Below are 18,406 nucleotides of genomic sequence, written 5' to 3' on the forward strand. Positions count from 1 at the left end.
GACCCATCAGCACAGCGCACTGACCCATCAGCACAGCGCACTGTCCCATCAGCGCACTGACCCATCAGCACACTGACCCATCAGCACACTGACCCATCAGCACACTGACCCATCAGCACACTGACCCATCAGCACACTGACCCATCAGCACACTGACCCATCAGCACAGCGCACTGACCCATCAGCACACTGACCCATCAGCACACTGACCCATCAGCACACTGACCCATCAGCACAGCGCACTGACCCATCAGCACACTGACCCATCAGCACAGCGCACTGACCCATCAGCACAGCGCACTGACCCATCAGCGCACTGACCCATCAGCACACTGACCCATCAGCACAGCGCACTGACCCATCAGCACAGCGCACTGACCCATCAGCACAGCGCACTGACCCATCAGCGCACTGACCCATCAGCACACTGACCCATCAGCACAGCGCACTGACCCATCAGCACAGCGCACTGACCCATCAGCACAGCGCACTGACCCATCAGCACACTGACCCATCAACACAGCGCACTGACCCATCAGCTCACTGACCCATCAGCGCACTGACCCATCAGCACAGCGCACTGACCCATCAGCACAGCGCACTGACCCATCAGCACACTGACCCATCAGCACACTGACCCATCAGCACACTGACCCATCAGCGCACTGACCCATCAGCACAGCGCACTGACCCATCAGCACACTGACCCATCAGCACAGCGCACTGACCCATCAGCACAGCGCACTGACCCATCAGCACAGCGCACTGACCCATCAGCGCACTGACCCATCAGCACACTGACCCATCAGCACAGCGCACTGACCCATCAGCACACTGACCCATCAGCACACTGACCCATCAGCACAGCGCACTGACCCATCAGCACAGCGCACTGACCCATCAGCACACTGACCCATCAGCACAGCGCACTGTCCCATCAGCGCACTGACCCATCAGCACACTGACCCATCAGCACACTGACCCATCAGCGCACTGACCCATCAGCGCACTGACCCATCAGCACAGCACACTGACCCATCAGCACAGCGCACTGACCCATCAGCACAGCACACTGACCCATCAGCACACTGTCCCATCAGCGCACTGACCCATCAGCGCACTGACCCATCAGCACAGCGCACTGACCCATCAGCGCACTGACCCATCAGCACACTGACCCATCAGCACACTGACCCATCAGCACACTGACCCATCAGCACACTGACCCATCAGCGCACTGACCCATCAGCGCACTGACCCATCAGCACAGCGCACTGACCCATCAGCGCACTGACCCATCAGCTCAGCGCACTGACCCATCAGCACACTGACCCATCAGCACAACGCACTGACCCATCAGCACACTGACCCATCAGCACAGCGCACTGACCCATCAGCACACTGACCCATCAGCACAGCGCACTGACCCATCAGCACACTGACCCATCAGCACACTGACCCATCAGCACAGCGCACTGACCCATCAGCACACTGACCCATCAACACAGCGCACTGACCCATCAGCACACTGACCCATCAGCACACTGACCCATCAGCGCACTGACCCATCAGCACACTGACCCATCAGCACACTGACCCATCAGCGCACTGACCCATCAGCACAGCGCACTGACCCATCAGCACACTGACCCATCAGCACACTGACCCATCAGCACACTGACCCATCAGCACACTGACCCATCAGCGCACTGACCCATCAGCGCACTGACCCATCAGCACAGCGCACTGACCCATCAGCACAGCGCACTGACCCATCAGCACACTGACCCATCAGCACAGCGCACTGACCCATCAGCACACTGACCCATCAGCACAGCACACTGACCCATCAGCGCACTGACCCATCAGCACACTGACCCATCAGCACAGCGCACTGACCCATCAGCACACTGACCCATCAGCACAGCGCACTGACCCATCAGCACACTGACCCATCAGCACAGCACACTGACCCATCAGCGCACTGACCCATCAGCACACTGACCCATCAGCACAGCGCACTGACCCATCAGCACACTGACCCATCAGCACAGCGCACTGACCCATCAGCACACTGACCCATCAGCACACTGACCCATCAGCACAGCGCACTGACCCATCAGCACACTGACCCATCAGCACACTGACCCATCAGCACAGCGCACTGACCCATCAGCACAGCGCACTGACCCATCAGCACAGCACACTGACCCATCAGCACACTGACCCATCAGCACACTGACCCATCAGCACAGCGCACTGACCCATCAGCACACTGACCCATCAGCACAGCGCACTGACCCATCAGCGCACTGACCCATCAGCACAGCGCACTGACCCATCAGCACACTGACCCTTCAGCACACTGACCCATCAGCACAGCGCACTGACCCATCAGCACACTGACCCATCAGCACACTGACCCATCAGCGCACTGACCCATCAGCACACTGACCCATCAGCACAGCGCACTGACCCATCAGCACACTGACCCATCAGCACAGCGCACTGACCCATCAGCACACTGACCCATCAGCACACTGACCCATCAGCACAGCGCACTGACCCATCAGCGCACTGACCCATCAGCACACTGACCCATCAGCACAGCGCACTGACCCATCAGCTCACTGACCCATCAGCACAGCTCACTGACCCATCAGCACAGCGCACTGACCCATCAGCACAGCGCACTGACCCATCAGCACACTGACCCATCAGCACACTGACCCATCAGCACACTGACCCATCAGCACAGCGCACTGACCCATCAGCACACTGACCCATCAGCACACTGACCCATCAGCACAGCTCACTGACCCATCAGCACAGCGCACTGACCCATCAGCACAGCGCACTGACCCATCAGCACACTGACCCATCAGCACACTGACCCATCAGCACACTGACCCATCAGCACAGCGCACTGACCCATCAGCACAGCGCCCTGACCCATCAACACAGCGCACTGACACATCAGCACAGCGCACTGACCCATCAGCACACTGACCCATCAGCACAGCGCACTGACCCATCAGCACAGCGCACTGACCCATCAGCACAGCGCACTGACCCATCAGCACAGCGCACTGACCCATCAGCACAGCGCACTGACCCATCAGCACAGCACACTGACCCATCAGCGCACTGACCCATCAGCACAGCGCACTGACCCATCAGCACACTGACCCATCAGCACACTGACCCATCAGCACACTGACCCATCAGCGCACTGACCCATCAACACAGCGCACTGACCCATCAGCACAGCGCACTGACCCATCAGCACAGCACACTGACCCATCAGCACACTGACCCATCAGCACACTGACCCATCAGCGCACTGACCCATCAGCACAGCGCACTGACCCATCAGCACACTGACCCATCAGCACACTGACCCATCAGCACACTGACCCATCAGCACAGCGCACTGACCCATCAGCACAGCGCACTGACCCATCAACACACTGACCCATCAGCACAGCGCACTGACCCATCAGCACACTGACCCATCAGCACAGCGCACTGACCCATCAGCACACTGACCCATCAGCACACTGACCCATCAGCACAGCGCACTGACCCATCAGCACAGCGCACTGACCCATCAGCACAGCACACTGACCCATCAGCACACTGACCCATCAGCACACTGACCCATCAGCGCACTGACCCATCAGCGCACTGACCCATCAGCACACTGACCCATCAGCACACTGACCCATCAGCACACTGACCCATCAGCGCACTGACCCATCAGCGCACTGACCCATCAGCGCACTGACCCATCAGCACAATGACCCATCAGCACAGCACACTGACCCATCAGCACACTGACCCATCAGCACACTGACCCATCAGCACAGCACACTGACCCATCAGCGCACTGACCCATCAGCACAGCGCACTGACCCATCAGCGCACTGACCCATCAGCACAGCGCACTGACCCATCAGCGCACTGACCCATCAACACAGCACACTGACCCATCAGCGCACTGACCCATCAACACAGCACACTGACCCATCAGCGCACTGACCCATCAACACAGCACACTGACCCATCAGCGCACTGACCCATCAGCACAGCGCACTGACCCATCAGCGCACTGACCCATCAACACAGCACACTGACCCATCAGCGCACTGACCCATCAGCACAGCGCACTGACCCATCAGCGCACTGACCCATCAGCACAGCGCACTGACCCATCAGCGCACTGACCCATCAGCACACTGACCCATCAGCACACTGACCCATCAGCACAGCGCACTGACCCATCAGCGCACTGACCCATCAGCACAGCGCACTGACCCATCAGCACAATGACCCATCAGCACACTGACCCATCAGCACACTGACCCATCAGCGCACTGACCCATCAGCGCACTGACCCATCAGCACACTGACCCATCAGCACACTGACCCATCAGCACAGCGCACTGACCCATCAGCACAGCGCACTGACCCATCAGCACAATGACCCATCAGCGCACTGACCCATCAGCGCACTGACCCATCAGCGCACTGACCCATCAGCGCACTGACCCATCAGCACACTGACCCATCAGCACACTGACCCATCAGCACACTGACCCATCAGCGCACTGACCCATCAGCGCACTGACCCATCAGCGCACTGACCCATCAGCGCACTGACCCATCAGCACAGCGCACTGACCCATCAGCGCACTGACCCATCAGCACAGCGCACTGACCCATCAGCACACTGACCCATCAGCGCACTGACCCATCAGCACAGCGCACTGACCCATCAGCGCACTGACCCATCAGCACAGCGCACTGACCCATCAGCGCACTGACCCATCAGCGCACTGACCCATCAGCACAGCGCACTGACCCATCAACACAGCGCACTGACCCATCAGCACAGCGCACTGACCCATCAGCACACTGACCCATCAGCACAGCGCACTGACCCATCAGCGCACTGACCCATCAGCACAGCGCACTGACCCATCAGCACACTGACCCATCAGCACAGCGCACTGACCCATCAGCGCACTGACCCATCAGCACACTGACCCATCAGCACAGCGCACTGACCCATCAGCACAGCGCTCTGACCCATCAGCACTCTGACCCATCAACACAGCGCACTGACCCATCAGCACACTGACCCATCAGCACAGCGCACTGACCCATCAGCACACTGACCCATCAGCACAGCACACTGACCCATCAGCACACTGACCCATCAACACAGCGCACTGACCCATCAGCACACTGACCCATCAGCACAGCACACTGACCCATCAACACACTGACCCATCAACACACTGACCCATCAGCACAGCGCACTGACCCATCAGCACACTGACCCATCAGCGCACTGACCCATCAGCACACTGACCCATCAGCACACTGACCCATCAGCACACTGACCCATCAGCACAGCGCACTGACCCATCAGCACACTGACCCATCAGCGCACTGACCCATCAGCACACTGACCCATCAGCACACTGACCCATCAGCACACTGACCCATCAGCACAGCGCACTGACCCATCAGCACACTGACCCATCAGCACACTGACCCATCAGCACACTGACCCATCAGCACACTGACCCATCAGCACAGCGCACTGACCCATCAGCACACTGACCCATCAGCACACTGACCCATCAGCGCACTGACCCATCAGCACACTGACCCATCAGCACAGCGCACTGACCCATCAGCACACTGACCCATCAGCGCACTGACCCATCAGCACACTGACCCATCAACACACTGACCCATCAGCACAGCGCACTGACCCATCAGCACACTGACCCATCAGCGCACTGACCCATCAGCACACTGACCCATCAGCACACTGACCCATCAGCACACTGACCCATCAACACACTGACCCATCAGCACAGCGCACTGACCCATCAGCACACTGACCCATCAGCGCACTGACCCATCAGCACAGCGCACTGACCCATCAGCACACTGACCCATCAGCACACTGACCCATCAGCACAATGACCCATCAGCACACTGACCCATCAGCACACTGACCCATCAGCACACTGACCCATCAGCACAGCGCACTGACCCATCAGCACACTGACCCATCAGCACAGCGCACTGACCCATCAGCACACTGACCCATCAGCACAGCGCACTGACCCATCAGCACAGCGCACTGACCCATCAGCACAGCGCACTGACCCATCAGCACACTGACCCATCAGCACAATGACCCATCAGCACACTGACCCATCAACACACTGACCCATCAGCGCACTGACCCATCAGCACACTGACCCATCAGCACACTGACCCATCAGCGCACTGACCCATCAGCACACTGACCCATCAGCACACTGACCCATCAGCACAGCGCACTGACCCATCAGCACACTGACCCATCAGCACACTGACCCATCAGCGCACTGACCCATCAGCACACTGACCCATCAGCACAGCGCACTGACCCATCAGCACACTGACCCATCAGCGCACTGACCCATCAGCACACTGACCCATCAGCACAGCGCACTGACCCATCAGCACAGCGCACTGACCCATCAGCACAGCGCACTGACCCATCAGCACACTGACCCATCAGCACACTGACCCATCAGCGCACTGACCCATCAGCACACTGACCCATCAGCACAATGACCCATCAGCGCACTGACCCATCAGCGCACTGACCCATCAGCGCACTGACCCATCAGCACACTGACGCATCAGCACAATGACCCATCAGCACACTGACCCATCAGCACACTGACCCATCAGCACAGCGCACTGACCCATCAGCACAGCGCACTGACCCATCAGCACACTGACCCATCAGCACAATGACCCATCAGCGCACTGACCCATCAGCACACTGACCCATCAGCACACTGACCCATCAGCACACTGACCCATCAGCACAGCAGACTGACCCATCAGCGCACTGACCCATCAGCACACTGACCCATCAGCACACTGACCCATCAGCACAGCGCACTGACCCATCAGCACACTGACCCATCAGCACAGCGCACTGACCCATCAGCGCACTGACCCATCAGCACAGCGCACTGACCCATCAGCACACTGACCCATCAGCACACTGACCCATCAGTGCACTGACCCATCAGCACACTGACCCATCAGCACAGCGCACTGACCCATCAGCGCACTGACCCATCAGCGCAATGACCCATCAGCACACTGACCCATCAGCACACTGACCCAACAGCACAGCGCACTGACCCATCAGCACAGCGCACTGACCCATTAGCGCACTGACCCATCAGCACAGCGCACTGACCCATCAGCACAGCGCACTGACCCATCAGCGCACTGACCCATCAGCACAGCGCACTGACCCATCAGCACAATGACCCATCAGCACAGCGCACTGACCCATCAGCACAGCGCACTGACCCATCAGCACAGCGCACTGACCCATCAGCACAGCGCACTGACCCATCAGCACAGCGCACTGACCCATCAGCACAGCGCACTGACCCATCAGCGCACTGACCCATTAGCGCACTGACCCATCAGCACAGCACACTGACCCATCAGCACAGCGCACTGACCCATCAGCGCACTGACCCATTAGCGCACTGACCCATCAGCACAGCGCACTGACCCATCAGCACAGCGCACTGACCCATCAGCACAGCGCACTGACCCATCAGCACAGCGCACTGACCCATCAGCACAGCGCACTGACCCATCAGCACAGCGCACTGACCCATCAGCACAGCGCACTGACCCATCAGCGCACTGACCCATCAGCACAGCACACTGACCCATCAGCACAGCGCACTGACCCATCAGCACAGCGCACTGACCCATCAGCACACTGACCCATTAGCGCACTGACCCATCAGCACAGCGCACTGACCCATCAGCACACTGACCCATCAGCGCACTGACCCATCAGCACAATGACCCATCAGCGCACTGACCCATCAGCACAGCGCACTGACCCATCAGCACAGCGCACTGACCCATCAGCACACTGACCCATCAGCACAATGACCCATCAGCACAGCACACTGACCCATCAGCGCACTGACCCATCAGCACACTGACCCATCAGCGCACTGACCCATCAGCGCACTGACCCATCAGCACAATGACCCATCAGCACAGCACACTGACCCATCAGCGCACTGACCCATCAGCACACTGACCCATCAGCACAATGACCCATCAGCACAGCACACTGACCCATCAGCGCACTGACCCATCAGCACACTGACCCATCAGCGCACTGACCCATCAGCGCACTGACCCATCAGCACAATGACCCATCAGCACAGCACACTGACCCATCAGCGCACTGACCCATCAGCGCACTGACCCATCAGCACAATGACCCATCAGCACAGCACACTGACCCATCAGCGCACTGACCCATCAGCACACTGACCCATCAGCACAGTGCACTGACCCATCAGCGCACTGACCCATCAGCACAGCACACTGACCCATCAGCACACTGACCCATCAGCACAGCACACTGACCCATCAGCACACTGACCCATCAGCACAGCGCACTGACCCATCAGCACACTGACCCATCAGCACAGCACACTGACCCATCAACACACTGACCCATCAGCGCACTGACCCATCAGCACACTGACCCATCAGCACAGCGCACTGACCCATCAGCACACTGACCCATCAGCACACTGACCCATCAGCGCACTGACCCATCAGCACACTGACCCATCAGCACAATGACCCATCAGCGCACTGACCCATCAGCGCACTGACCCATCAGCACAGCGCACTGACCCATCAGCGCACTGACCCATCAGCACAGCACACTGACCCATCAGCACACTGACCCATCAGCGCACTGACCCATCAGCACAATGACCCATCAGCGCACTGACCCATCAGCGCACTGACCCATCAGCACAGCGCACTGACCCATCAGCGCACTGACCCATCAGCACAGCACACTGACCCATCAGCACACTGACCCATCAGCACAGCACACTGACCCATCAGCACACTGACCCATCAGCACAGCGCTCTGACCCATCAGCGCACTGACCCATCAGCACAGCACACTGACCCATCAGCACAATGACCCATCAGCACACTGACCCATCAGCGCACTGACCCATCAGCACACTGACCCATCAGCACACTGACCCATCAGCACAGCACACTGACCCATCAGCGCACTGACCCATCAGCACAGCGCACTGACCCATCAGCACAGCGCACTGACCCATCAGCACAATGACCCATCAGCACACTGACCCATCAGCACACTGACCCATCAGCACAGCGCACTGACCCATCAGCGCACTGACCCATCAGCACACTGACCCATCAGCGCACTGACCCATCAGCACACTGACCCATCAGCACACTGACCCATCAGCACACTGACCCATCAGCACACTGACCCATCAGCACAATGACCCATCAGCACACTGACCCATCAGCACACTGACCCATCAGCACACTGACCCATCAGCACACTGACCCATCAGCATACTGACCCATCAGCACACTGACCCATCAGCACACTGACCCATCAGCACACTGACCCATCAGCACAATGACCCATCAGCACACTGACCCATCAGCACAGCGCACTGACCCATCAGCACACTGACCCATCAGCACACTGACCCATCAGCACAGCGCACTGACCCATCAGCGCACTGACCCATCAGCACAGCGCACTGACCCATCAGCACACTGACCCATCAGCACATTGACCCATCAGCACAGCGCACTGACCCATCAGCGCACTGACCCATCAGCACAGCGCACTGACCCATCAGCACACTGACCCATCAGCACACTGACCCATCAGCGCACTGCCCATCAGCACACTGACCCATCAGCGCACTGACCCATCAGCACACTGACCCATCAGCGCACTGACCCATCAGCACACTGACCCATCAGCGCACTGACCCATCAGCACAGCGCACTGACCCATCAGCACACTGACCCATCAGCACAGCGCACTGACCCATCAGCACAGCGCACTGACCCATCAGCACACTGACCCATCAGCACAGCACTCTGACCCATCAGCACACTGACCCATCAGCACAGCACACTGACCCATCAGCACACTGACCCATCAGCACACTGACCCATCAGCGCACTGACCCATCAGCACAGCGCACTGACCCATCAGCACACTGACCCATCAGCACACTGACCCATCAGCACACTGACCCATCAGCACAGCGCACTGACCCATCAGCACACTGACCCATCAGCACACTGACCCATCAGCGCACTGACCCATCAGCACAGCGCACTGACCCATCAGCACACTGACCCATCAGCACACTGACCCATCAGCGCACTGACCCATCAGCGCACTGACCCATCAGCACACTGACCCATCAGCACACTGACCCATCAGCACACTGACCCATCAGCACAGCGCACTGACCCATCAGCACAATGACCCATCAGCACAATGACCCATCAACACAGCACACTGACCCATCAGCACAGCGCACTGACCCATCAGCACAATCAACACAAATGATCACAAACGAGTTTGTGCAAAGAAGTCAGTGTGTTGTCCAATTGACAGGATTGTCTGGGACCTCGAGGGGCTTGTGTTCGGTTGGTGAGCCAGTCCTAGGGTGTTGCCATATGGACCAGTTTGCCCTTGCACCTTTTCTTGGCACATCTTTGTCTGTTTATTTCTGGTTCCGGGTGTTGGCGGACCCATCAAACATAACGTCCAGTGTACAGCCTGAGTATTCCTCCCTTGACTGGTTGTGTCGTCACAGCGATCCTGTACCAGGATTACAGCAACGTCGCAAGTGACCGGGAAATCCAGAGGCAGAAACGGGCAGACACGGTCATCGAGGAGGACGATCCAATCCTAGTAAGCAAGTACAGGTCGTTACCACACAACGCAGTCTGGTCCCAGCGGGCAGCCCGGGGGAATGCATTTGCTCTTTGGCAGGACATCCCCGATGTACGGCGAAGTGGCTTATTGGACCGAATGTGCAACGAGCAACGCAAGCTGCAGGAGGTGAGCGAGTCTCTTTATGTTAAACACTGTCTTAGGCTGCATCTAGGAACGCAGCAACGGTTCACATCTCCCCTGGAGCAGTATCCAGACGCATTACTAGGCCCAGATAAAAACCCAAATATTCAGCAAAGCCCCTGTCCATTTGTTCTTCTTTTTTACATTTGTCTGTTTCACATCTCTTAACAATTCATTGTTTCTCTCTCTTCCCGTCACTGTGCTATTCCTTGATTGTGAAGCAGCCTTGCCTGAGATGCATGATCTGGCTGTAATGTGTCGCCTAGGCCCAGTCCAGAGTCAGCAGTTTTTATTCTTTCTACAAAGTGCCTGGCCTCTCTCTGGGGTGATCCAGATTGAATAGCTGGACGTAAGATTTATTTGTACTGCTGTTGTGGTCTCGAAACAGTGGCCTGTAGCTTGTGAAGCACTGGGAAGCTAGTGGGGTCTAATCTCCATCAGTGCAGTGGAGAAAGGGCCTTTTCTCCACTGCACTGATGGAGATTGGACCCCGCTAGCTTCCCAGTGACCCCACCCCACCCCCCACAATCAGTCGCCATTAGTGTTTAAGAAATGGGATTCAAGGGCAGCACGGTGGCGCAGTGGTTAGCACTGCTGCCTCACGCGCCGCGGTCCCAGGTTCGATCCCGGCTCTGGGTCACTGTCCGTGTGGAGTTTGCACATTCTCCCCGTGTTTGCTTGGGTTTCGCCCCCACAACCCAAAAGATGTGCAGGGTAGGTGGATTGGCCACACTAAATTGCCTCTTAATTGGAAAAAATGAAATGGATACTCTAAATTTATTTTAAAAAAAGAAATGGGATTCAGATTCATTTTCTGGTTTCCCTCATCAGGGATCAAATGTGGAAACATCAGAAGCATTTTAATTGTTACCGCTTCTATATATAAGTCCCATTGCCCATTGATATTGCTGCCTTTGGACTGGGCCTCCAATATTCAGACTATGTTACTGTGCTGATCGGCATCTTACTGACAGGGCCCCCGGACGATTCAAGGTAATGGATGTTCTCCACAATGATTAACGTCTAACTCCTTTGCGTTTCCTTTGGTGCTTTTCGCCTTTTCTCTGAGTGCCTGAGTACCGTGTGCCTTTGTACCGTGTGCCTGTGTACCGTGTGCTTGTGTACCGTGTGCCTGAGAACTTTCTGCCTGAGTACCGTGTGCCTGAGTACCGTGTGCTTGTGTACCATGTACCTTTGTACCGTGTGCCTGTGTACCGTGTGCTTGTGTACCGTGTGCCTGAGAACTTTCTGCCTGAGTACCGTGTGCCTGTGTAAAGTGTACCTGAGAACTTTCTGCCTGAGTACCGTGTGCCTGAGTACCGTGTGCCTGTGTACCGTGTGCCTTTGTACCGTGTGCCTGAGAACTTTCTGCCTGAGTACCGTGTGCCTGTGTACCTTGTGCCTGTGTGTACCGTGTGCCTGTGTACCGTGTGCCTGTGTGCACCGTGTGCCTGAGTACCGTGTACCGTGTGCCTGTGTACGTGTGCCTGAGTACCGTGTGCCTTTGTACCGTGTGCTTGTATAACGTGTGCCTGAGAACTTTCTGCCTGAGTACCGTGTCCCTGAGTACAGTGTGCCTGTGTACCGTGTGCCTGTGTATCGTGTGCCTGTGTACAGTGTGCCTGTGTGCCTGTGTAACATGTGCCTGTGTGCACCGTGTGCCTGTGTACCATGTGCCTGTGTACCGTGTGCCTGAGTACCGTGTGCCTGTGTACCGTGTGCCTGTGTACCGTGTGCCTGTGTACCGTGTGCCTGAGTGCCGTGTGCCTGTGTACCGTGTGCCTGTGTACCGTGTGCCTGTGTACCATGTGCCTGTGTACAGTGTGCCTGTGTGCCGTGTGCCTGTGTACCGTGTGCCTGAGTACCGTGTGCCTGTGTACCGTGTGCCTGTGTACAGTGTGCCTGTGTGCCGTGTGCCTGTGTACCGTGTGCCTGTGTACCGTGTGCCTGTGTACCGTGTGCCTGAGTACCGTGTGCCTGAGTACCGTGTGCCTGTGTACCGTGTGCCTGAGTACCGTGTGATTGAGTACCGTGTGCCTGTGTACCGTGTGCCTGTGTACCGTGTGCCTGAGTACCATGTGCCTGAGTACCGTGTGCCTGTGTACCGTGTGCTTGTGTACCGTGTGCCTGAGTACCGTGTGCTTGTGTACCGTGTGCCTGAGTGCCGTGTGCCTGTGTACCGTGTGCCTGTGTAACGTGTGCCTGTGTACCATGTGCCTGTGTACAGTGTGCCTGTGTGCCGTGTGCCTGTGTACTGTGTGCCTGAGTACCGTGTGCCTGTGTACCGTGTGCCTGTGTACAGTGTGCCTGTGTGCCGTGTGCCTGTGTACCGTGTGCCTGTGTACCGTGTGCCTGTGTACCGTGTGCCTGAGTACCGTGTGCCTGAGTACCGTGTGCCTGTGTACCGTGTGCCTGAGTACCGTGTGATTGAGTACCGTGTGCCTGTGTACCGTGTGCCTGTGTACTGTGTGCCTGAGTACCATGTGCCTGAGTACAGTGTGCCTGTGTACCGTGTGCTTGTGTACCGTGTGCCTGAGTACCGTGTGCTTGTGTACCGTGTGCCTGTGTACCGTGTGCCTGTGTACCGTGTGCCTGTGTACCGTGTGCCTGTGTAACGTGTGCCTGTGTACCGTGTGCAGTCCCTGTCGAAGTTCCACCTCAGCCCTAATCTCTGTGCCCATTAGGCCAAGTTTGAACTGGTCACCTCGGAAGGATCCTACCTCCGGAGTCTCACCATCACCCTCGAACATTTCCAGAACTCCAGGGATCTTCAGGAATGTCTCAACACTCAGGAAAAGCAGTGGCTCTTTTCCAAGCTGCCCGACGTCAAAGAAGTCAGCGAAAAGTAAGTCTTGCAGCAATGGGAGGGAAGAACCCTTTCAGAGGGTCAGTGCAGACACGATGGGCTGAAGGGCATCCTTGTGCACTGTAGGGACTCTCTGGCTGCATGGTTCTAACTGTACTAAACAGGAGCAGGAGGCCATTCGGCCCAACGTGACCATGGCTGGTTCTCTAACTCAAGACCATACGCTCGCTCTCTCCCCATAGCCCTGACACCTTAAATGCCCAGAAATCTACCTATTTCTTTCTGAAATATATTCAGTGGTTTGGCCTCCACAGCCTTCTGTGACTGAGAATTCCACAGGTCCATCACCCTCTGTGGGAAGAGATTTCTCATCTCAGTTCTGAAAAGCCCCCATTCTTCGACTGAGATCCCCCCCACACCGGCCCCAGCCAGAGGAAATGAGACCCTTCCATCCAGTCTGTCCCGCCTTGTCAGAATTGTATACGTTTCAGTGAGACCCCCCCTCTCGCTAATGCTTGATATGTAACTTTCGGAATTCAGCGCCTTACCACAGGGTGGGCAGCACAGAGGAAGCTGCGCCCAGGTCCCTGTAGCAGGAGCCAAGGCAGTGCCTGTAAGACCCCTACCCGAGGAGGGGAGTGGGAAATAATTCAAGGCAGAAACAATACCCGGTTTGCTTTACCGTCGGAAATGCTCTTCCCCTCAGAGATTGGCTCGAGGTCAGGCGATGCCTGACTGAAGCGTGACCTTCTCGGAAACCCAGCATTTTTCCTGCAACATTAAAAATTGCAACTGGGACACTGCCAGCGTTACCACCCTGGCTCTGCTCATGGGCAGTTGGGTAGTAACGCAGCTTTGACTATTGTTTCGTGCAGTTACTGAAACACAATTGCATGGTATCAGTGCAGTCTGGTTCAGGGCCACTGGGCACGATTAATATCTGGCAGCCAGCAATGATCCACATTAAACCTGCCTGCGATGCTTACTACTCCACTTACAGCTGCAGACTGAATTGCCCAGAGAGTCGAGTTATATTTTGGCAAATTATACTCACTGCATATTGTGATGAGAGTTCTCTAATTAAATGTTCACCACAATGTGATGGCTCCTAATTGGCGTCTTTATAGTATCTGCCTGATGAAATGCTCTGTGGTGGGCACCCGATTGCGTTTAGGCCCCTGATGTATTGTCAATGGTGGAATGGGTGGTGTGTGTGGTGGTGGTGGTGGTGGTGGTGGGGGGGGGGGCAATACAGAACTATGGCAGATGCATGGCACTGTGCCCCTGGGTGAAGTGCCAGTGAAGTGCCAATCACCGGGATGTTGGTTGCTGCTGTCTCAGTGAAAGTACAGTAAGAAGCCTTACAACACCAGATTAAAGTCACTAGCTTTGCAATCACTAGCTTTCGGAGCGTAGCTCCTTCATCAGGTGAGTGAAGAGGTAGGTTGCACAAACGCATCTATAGACAAAGCCAATGATGCAAGATGGTACCCACATCATGTCTCAGTGAAGGGCACCCTGGATCCTGTTTGTGGCTCAGGGTGGCGGAGGTCAGGCAGGGCCCAGGCTGGCGGAGTCTATTCCCGCTTGCCAGTCTCGGTCACACCCGTCCGTCCACACTGCAGTCAGCGCACCCGCATTGATACCAGTCAAACGAGGACAGAGAGGTGGAGCCTCCTCTCCAGATAACGGTTAATTGAGTTGCGGATTAAGTTGCCAAGGAGGAGTTTTGATGTGAGTGGAGTCCAGAGATGATAACATCTGTTTCAGGTGACAGGATTAAGGGTAGGACTGAGGCGGCGGGAAGGTGGGATTGCGGGAAATGGCTGGAAGATAGAGAGATGGTGTTGGAATCTCTGAGAATCGAGTGAGGAGGAGGGATGCTGAGAATATTTTTTTTTCACGGGCTGTGTGTGTCGCTGGCTGGCCCCAGCATTTATTTCCCATCCCTAATTGCCTTCGGGAAGGTGGTGATGAGCTGCCTTCTTGATCCCCTGCAATCCACGTGGTGTAGGTACACCCACAGTGCTGTTAGGGAGGGAGTGGGGGCGGGGTGGTGTGAGACCGGAGGAGGGCGGCTGGGGGGCATTGAGAAGAGCTGGGGCAGGTCAGCCATTTTATTGGGGCCTAGTGGCTGGTTTCTCTGGATTTGTCTTCCATTTCCTGGCTGGCTTCTGCTTCCTTTATCGTTCTGGTTGTGACGAGTTTGCAGAGTGTTAGCCACGATCTTTTTCAGTGCCAGCTCCGTCTTTAGTTCAGTGTCTTCTGTTTGTGTTGTTCTCAGGTTCCTGCAGGAGCTGGAGGAGAGGCTGGAGAAGGACATCTTCAACTTCGACCTGTGCGACATTGTGCTGGCTCACTGCCCTGACTTCAGGAGGGTGTACCTGCCTTACGTGACCAACCAGGCCTACCAGGAACAGACCTACCAGCGGCTGCTGTACGTATGAACATTTCTCCCCACCCCCCCAAGGTTAAAGCAGAGCAGTGAGCGAGCAGTCCAGCCTGCACTTGGGCAGCATCTACTTGTACCAAGTATTGGCTGTTGGGATGGCTCGGCGAATTGATACACCACCTATTGTGGTCCTGAACAGGGAGACGAGGAGGAACCAGGTTCAACCTCCTGCCTGTGCTGTTAGCTTGGGGGTCCCAGGGTTAGATATAGTGGGGGGGGGGGGGTCCTGATTGATAGCCACTCAGTCCATCTGGAAAATGGAGGTGTGTTTTGGAGTTCTTTTCTTAAGAAAAAGAAAGATGTTCATTTATGTAGCACCGTTCCTGGCCACCAGATGTCCCAAGGTGCTTTATAATCAAGGAAGTGCTTTTTGAAGTGAAGCCACTGCTGTAATGTGTGAAATATGGCAGCCAATTTGTGCACAGCAAGATCCCACAATGAGATAATGACCCGATAATCTGTTATTTGTGATCTTGGTTGGGTGATAAACATTGGACCAGGACACCCGGGAGAACTTCTCTCCTCTTCAAAGGAATAATTCCCCCCCCCCCCCCCGCCCCCCAACCCCCTCGACTTAACAGCTCATCCAAAAGACAACAGGCGGAATTCTCTGAAAATGGGGCTATGTCCCCACGCCTGCGAGAAAACAGGCGCAAAACACTCTGGACTTTTTTCTGGAAAGTCCACTGTGATTCTCCATTATGAAGGGGACTTGCAGGCCCCAGAGTAGTCTACCCAGCTTCGGCTCCCGATACGGGGCCCTGCACTTCCAGCTGCGGATCCGCGCAACACAGCGGACCCACACAGCAAGCAGGCCCCAACAATATAGCCCCCCCAAATCGGGCGCGCCCGCCGATCAGTGACTCCCGATCGGAACCCTGGCCGTGCTGGAGGCCCGAGTGCCCGCCGGGTGGAACCATGAGTGAACCACGCCAGCGGGAACCCGGCCAGCTGCCGGCTGAGAATCGCTGCGGGGGCCTCTTCCAATGGCCCCGACCGCGTCGGCCGTGCGCGCGACGGGTGGTGATTCTCCGGTCCACGGAGAATCGCGGGGAAGGCGTCGGACCCGATCGCGGGTCTGACGCCCCATTCGCCGTCCCCGCGCCAAGCCCGATTTCGGCTCAGAGAATCCCGCCCAACACCTCTGACAATGCAACGCTCCCTCAGTACTGCACCGGATTGTCAGCCTTAATTCTTGTGCCCAAGCCCTGGAGTGGGACTTGAACCAAGGGCCTCGTGTCACAGAGGCAAGCCTGCCACTCCGCCTGAGCTACAGTTGACTCACAACTGCCCCGTGAACACACTTAGTGACTGAGTTTTTTTTTCTGTGGGTCACCTTTGCAGACAGGAGAATCCCAGATTTTCCAATATCCTGGCCAAGTTGGAGGAGGATCCCGTTTGCCAGCGGCTGCCCCTCACCTCGTTCCTCATCCTGCCGTTCCAGAGGATAATGCGGCTGAAGATGTTGGTGGAGGTAAAACCCACATGTTACAAATCGGTCAGACGTAAAACATTAATTCCACAAATCTACAAATCATGGAATCTTACAACTCGGAAGGTGGGGTGGGGGGGTGGCATCAGTCCTAATTATGTTGACTGTAAAAAAAACTATCCAACTCATCTGTTATAAGGTTATTTGACGTCTCATTAAGAGGCCGGATGCTTGTGCTTGTACGGCTGAACTAGACCGTTTATTGGTAACCCATAACTATTGACATATCCAAGGCACAACCACCCATGTGTGGTGTCCCCGTGATGGCACCTTGAAGACTCTTCTACACAAAGCACACCATCATGTGACTCTTACTGTGGGAGGGACTGTTCTCCAGACCCACACTAATTAATTAATAATAATCTTTATTGTCACAAGTAGGCTTACATTAACACTGCAACAAAGTTACTGGAAAATCTTACTGTCCTGAAACACTCTTAAAGGACAGTCCCACTTCTCGTAGAGGGTGGTGAATTTGTGGAACTCACTGCCCCGTGGAACGGTGGGTCTGAATCATTAAATGGTTTCAAGACGGAGATAGATAGATTTCTGATTTTAAAAACGGGTTGAAGGGATATGGGGAAGAGGTCGGGAGGTAGATGTCAGACCAGGAAGAGATCAGCCATGATC

The 18,406-nt window shown here is 56.1% G+C and overlaps 1 protein-coding gene across 2 annotated transcripts in view; it reads left to right on the forward strand.

The window, feature by feature from the left end:
- Positions 1 to 18,406, forward strand: part of arhgef19 (Rho guanine nucleotide exchange factor (GEF) 19) — a 162,417-nt gene that overhangs the window by 118,942 nt on the left and 25,069 nt on the right. For both annotated transcript variants that reach the window (XM_072478287.1, XM_072478288.1), the window contains exons 6-9: positions 10,764 to 11,011; positions 13,711 to 13,871; positions 16,117 to 16,269; positions 17,629 to 17,758. In XM_072478287.1, coding sequence (XP_072334388.1) covers positions 10,764 to 11,011; positions 13,711 to 13,871; positions 16,117 to 16,269; positions 17,629 to 17,758 — 692 coding nt within the window. The remainder of the gene's footprint in view (positions 1 to 10,763; positions 11,012 to 13,710; positions 13,872 to 16,116; positions 16,270 to 17,628; positions 17,759 to 18,406) is intronic.

Source organism: Scyliorhinus torazame, chromosome 16, assembly GCF_047496885.1.
Source record: "Scyliorhinus torazame isolate Kashiwa2021f chromosome 16, sScyTor2.1, whole genome shotgun sequence".
In the NCBI taxonomy this organism is placed as follows: Eukaryota; Metazoa; Chordata; class Chondrichthyes; order Carcharhiniformes; family Scyliorhinidae; genus Scyliorhinus; species Scyliorhinus torazame.